Source organism: Chinchilla lanigera, unplaced genomic scaffold, assembly GCF_000276665.1.
Source record: "Chinchilla lanigera isolate Chin_1 unplaced genomic scaffold, ChiLan1.0 scaffold00048, whole genome shotgun sequence".
Taxonomy (NCBI): Eukaryota; Metazoa; Chordata; class Mammalia; order Rodentia; family Chinchillidae; genus Chinchilla; species Chinchilla lanigera.
The window spans coordinates 5,554,332-5,557,839 of NW_004955449.1; the positions used below are offsets into that span (position 1 = coordinate 5,554,332).

Here is a 3,508-nt window from a genome sequence, read left to right on the forward strand (position 1 = left end):
TATTTTGTCTCAGCAACGACAGAAAAGTAACCAAGGCACAAGCTATAAAAAAAACCCAACAAGTAACTATCTGAAAATCCCACACATTGATCATGTAGGTTAATAACTGATTCTGTAGCAGACCAAAAGGCCTCTGACTTACAGGACATATGCGTGGTTATAATTCTGTAACAGTAAGAGCAGAAATTTTTTTTTTATTCTTCTAGTACCCCTGTACTGATAATCCTTTATAGTTTATTAGAATTCACAAAAATGAGTATTAGACCTGTGCTATTATCTGAAAGCATTTAGCTGATGGACACTCAGGTGAGCTGCTGACCTGGTTCCCTGGTGCCCCGGTACCTTTCCTTGTAGAATTTATATTTTGAGAATCTAATTCATCTACAAATGGTTTTGTTTTTTTTTTGTTTGTTTTTTTTTCCCTTTAGTATCTTTCCCATTTGAGTACTAGAGTTTAAAAAGCAAACCCAACAAATCTCTTACCTAGCTTTTCAATTTTGTCTAAATTGTGTATCCTTTAGTACCACATTATTGCATAGTCTTTGATAGTATATTAAAATGGAATCCATAGGATAAGTGTTGAGCCAAGTGCTCTTTGCTATCCTGTCTCTGCTCTAGTCGTGGGCCTTGTTTCCTAAGCAAACTACCAAAGAGCTGGAAATCTGATGCAGACAGATATCTTTCCACTGAAACAAGGACAAGATTGATGGTAGAGAGAGTGACGTCATTCCTTCCCTTTGACCACCCTTGGTGGAGACCCTCACGGCACCAGCTGCTGCAGCTACTGAGGACTGTGTTGCTATTTGCGATTTGAGTCTCACTTAGTTAATAAGATCTGTAAATATCATGCTTGGAATAGCAATGACTTGGATTTCACTTGTAAAACTTCAGATGTGATGTGAGTTACTGAGGATTGACATTAAAAGTTCTTTTTTGATCCAGTGGCTAGAAGTCAGTCAGATCAAAGTTTGGCAGAGAAAAAATGGCTTGACGGTTAAAATAAACTGTTAAAACTGTTTAAGTAGTTTAAAATTATATATATATATATATAGGCCCAAGATGATAGAAGATGGCATTCTGCATCACTGAGCTCCAATCCCTTGAATACCATCTGTTTAAATTAAAGCAGGATCGTACAACTTAAGCTTTGAATATTTAGAGATTAAACAAAGTCCAAACGGTAGTTGGCGTATGAAACCCAATGTATTGTTCTATGCTCAAAGCATTTCAATGACATATAATTGACGCTGAAATCAGATGAAAGGATCTGCAGTAGAAACACTTCCGTCCCACATTAAACAGAAACAAAACCTCTCATTTATATTATCTTCTTTTTTTCCTTCTAGTTTCAGATAGCGCTCCTCATCTTGAGTGCCTAGCAGAATTTCAAGAGAAAGTGAGGAAGACCAACAATTTTTCAGCTTTTCTTGCCAATGTTCGGAAAGCTTTTACAGCTATGGTTTATAATTAATGTAGAAATAATACATTAAAATGGGTTGTTTTTCTTTTCTGTTGTCTATGTCTTTATAAAAGAGTTCTGTGTTTGGTGTTCTTGTGATGTTTCCATGTGGTATGAAGGAAAGCTGAATACATCACCCCAAATATATCTCTGACATAAATATTTGGAGCTGAAGACAATTAAGAAACAGCAGAGTCAGAAAAAGCCCTTTAGAAGGAGGGGATAATATCGCAAAGGTGTCTTGTCTGCCTTGTCAACAAGGAAGGAAGGAAGTTAATCACTGCGGAGAACTCTTATCAGCATAGACGTGGCACCAGAGGAATCCCCAAACAAGCTTGCTTCATTCCTTTATTCCCACAAACTTACCTTCCCACGGTGTCCCACCTCTGGAACCCAGAACTGCTTTCCTTTGTCTTGTGACCTCTGAAAACCTTACTATTCTTTGTTGAAGATACTGTATAAGCCTACTACTGTGAGTTACCTTTCACCGGGTTTCCCCCATGGGATGGGCTCTGTGTGCATTAATAAACTGCTTGTTTTCCTCGTGTTAACCTGTCTTTGTCATAAGCCATCTGTCCCAGGCATGAACTTACGAGGGTTTTGTAAAGCTTATGTTTCTTCCATGAGAAGTACATTTCTTTAAATTATTTTAATTAAATTCTTAGGGGGAAAATGATAGAAGTAAAATATGTGTCCTTTTAAAAATATAGTTAATAAAGTACATATATTTATTTATCTAATTGTAGTTAAGTGTCTACTATAAGGTAGTTTATGGCTAGCCCTGGGAATGGGAATTTGTACAAACTGCTGTGTCTCAGTGGTCTCTAAGCTTTGGAAGTTCAAGGATTCTTAGTCTCTAAAAGGTTAACAGAGTCAGCCCCACTTGGAGTTGGCAGCTGTTAAGGGATACGAGGTGCCTGGCCTGATGGCACACACTTATGATCCCAGCACTTGGAAGGCTGAGGCAGGAGGACCGAGAGTTTAAGCCAGCCTGGGCTACATAGTAAGACCTTGTCTCCAAAAACCAAAACAAACAAACAGAGAAAAAAATCTCGGGCCAAATAAATACTGCTATCTACTACCATTCTAATGTCATTAAAAAAATATTTTATCTTACACCAAGAAGGATCTACTGTTAGAATAAAAGATAATCTTTTACTTCCATGAATGTTGGCTGTATACTGCTAAGGTTTCAGAAAAGGATGTAGTTTTAAAAAACCAAGTGTAAAGACCTATAATTTCTATTTTTATAAAGTGTAAAGACCTATAATTTCTATTTTTATCCCATTTCATTCTCATCTGGATATGTCATCTGGAGAGCCCATTTAACACAGTCTAGCCCACATAGCAACTTAGTGGAGGATTTCTTTCTCTTCCCCACTCTTCCCTTGTAAAATTGGCTGCGTTTAGGTACACTGGCCGTATTGGAAGCCACATAATACTTTTTCAGGGTATCTGGGCACAGTTGAAAGCCATGGAACAAAGGGCCCCATGTCTCTAGTTGCTTCTGTTTCCTCCCTGAATAGTCTGAGGGGAAAGTTTGGGTGAGTGGTCCTATTAGTGAACTTAAGAGAATTTGAATGTCCATTTGTGCCTGGGATGTGGTTCTGGGCTTTATTCAGATAAGCAGTAGAACTTTGAGCAGAATGCTTTGAACTGGTGCAAAAGTGGAAATGTTAGCACTGACCTGTAGTAGTGTGCAGCTTTTAAGAACCGCAGATTGATACTATCTTTGTAGAGATCGAAGGCTAATCAACTACCCTAGAGATCTGGATGTGTGCAAACAGCAGTAGACTTATCCTGATTTAGCATGGGCGTGCCTACAGGAAGTACATTCGTTCCCTTTATGCACAGGGGGTTACATCCCAAGACCCTAGTCGATGCCTGAACCACAAAGAATGCCAAACACTATAGACTAGAATTTTTTTCCTATATACACAAAAGATAAATAACACTTTACAAGTTTGGCATTAGTAAGAGATTTACAACAATAACAAAGCAAAATAAAACAGTGATAAAATAGACCATTATTAAGTAAAATAAAGGTTG

At 37.8% G+C, this 3,508-nt stretch overlaps 1 protein-coding gene across 3 annotated transcripts in view; it reads left to right on the plus strand.

Annotated features, from left to right (window-relative positions):
- Spc25 (SPC25, NDC80 kinetochore complex component) overlaps positions 1–2,010 on the plus strand; it is a 22,878-nt gene extending 20,868 nt beyond the window's left edge. For 2 of the 3 annotated variants that reach the window (XM_005393272.2, XM_005393273.2), the window contains exon 7: positions 1,347–2,010. In XM_005393272.2, the coding sequence (XP_005393329.1) occupies positions 1,347–1,471 (125 nt within the window). In that variant the 3' untranslated portion in view covers positions 1,472–2,010. The remainder of the gene's footprint in view (positions 1–1,346) is intronic. The other variant, XM_013518795.1, reaches the window with a different exon arrangement.
- Positions 2,011–3,508: the final 1,498 nt, after the last annotated feature.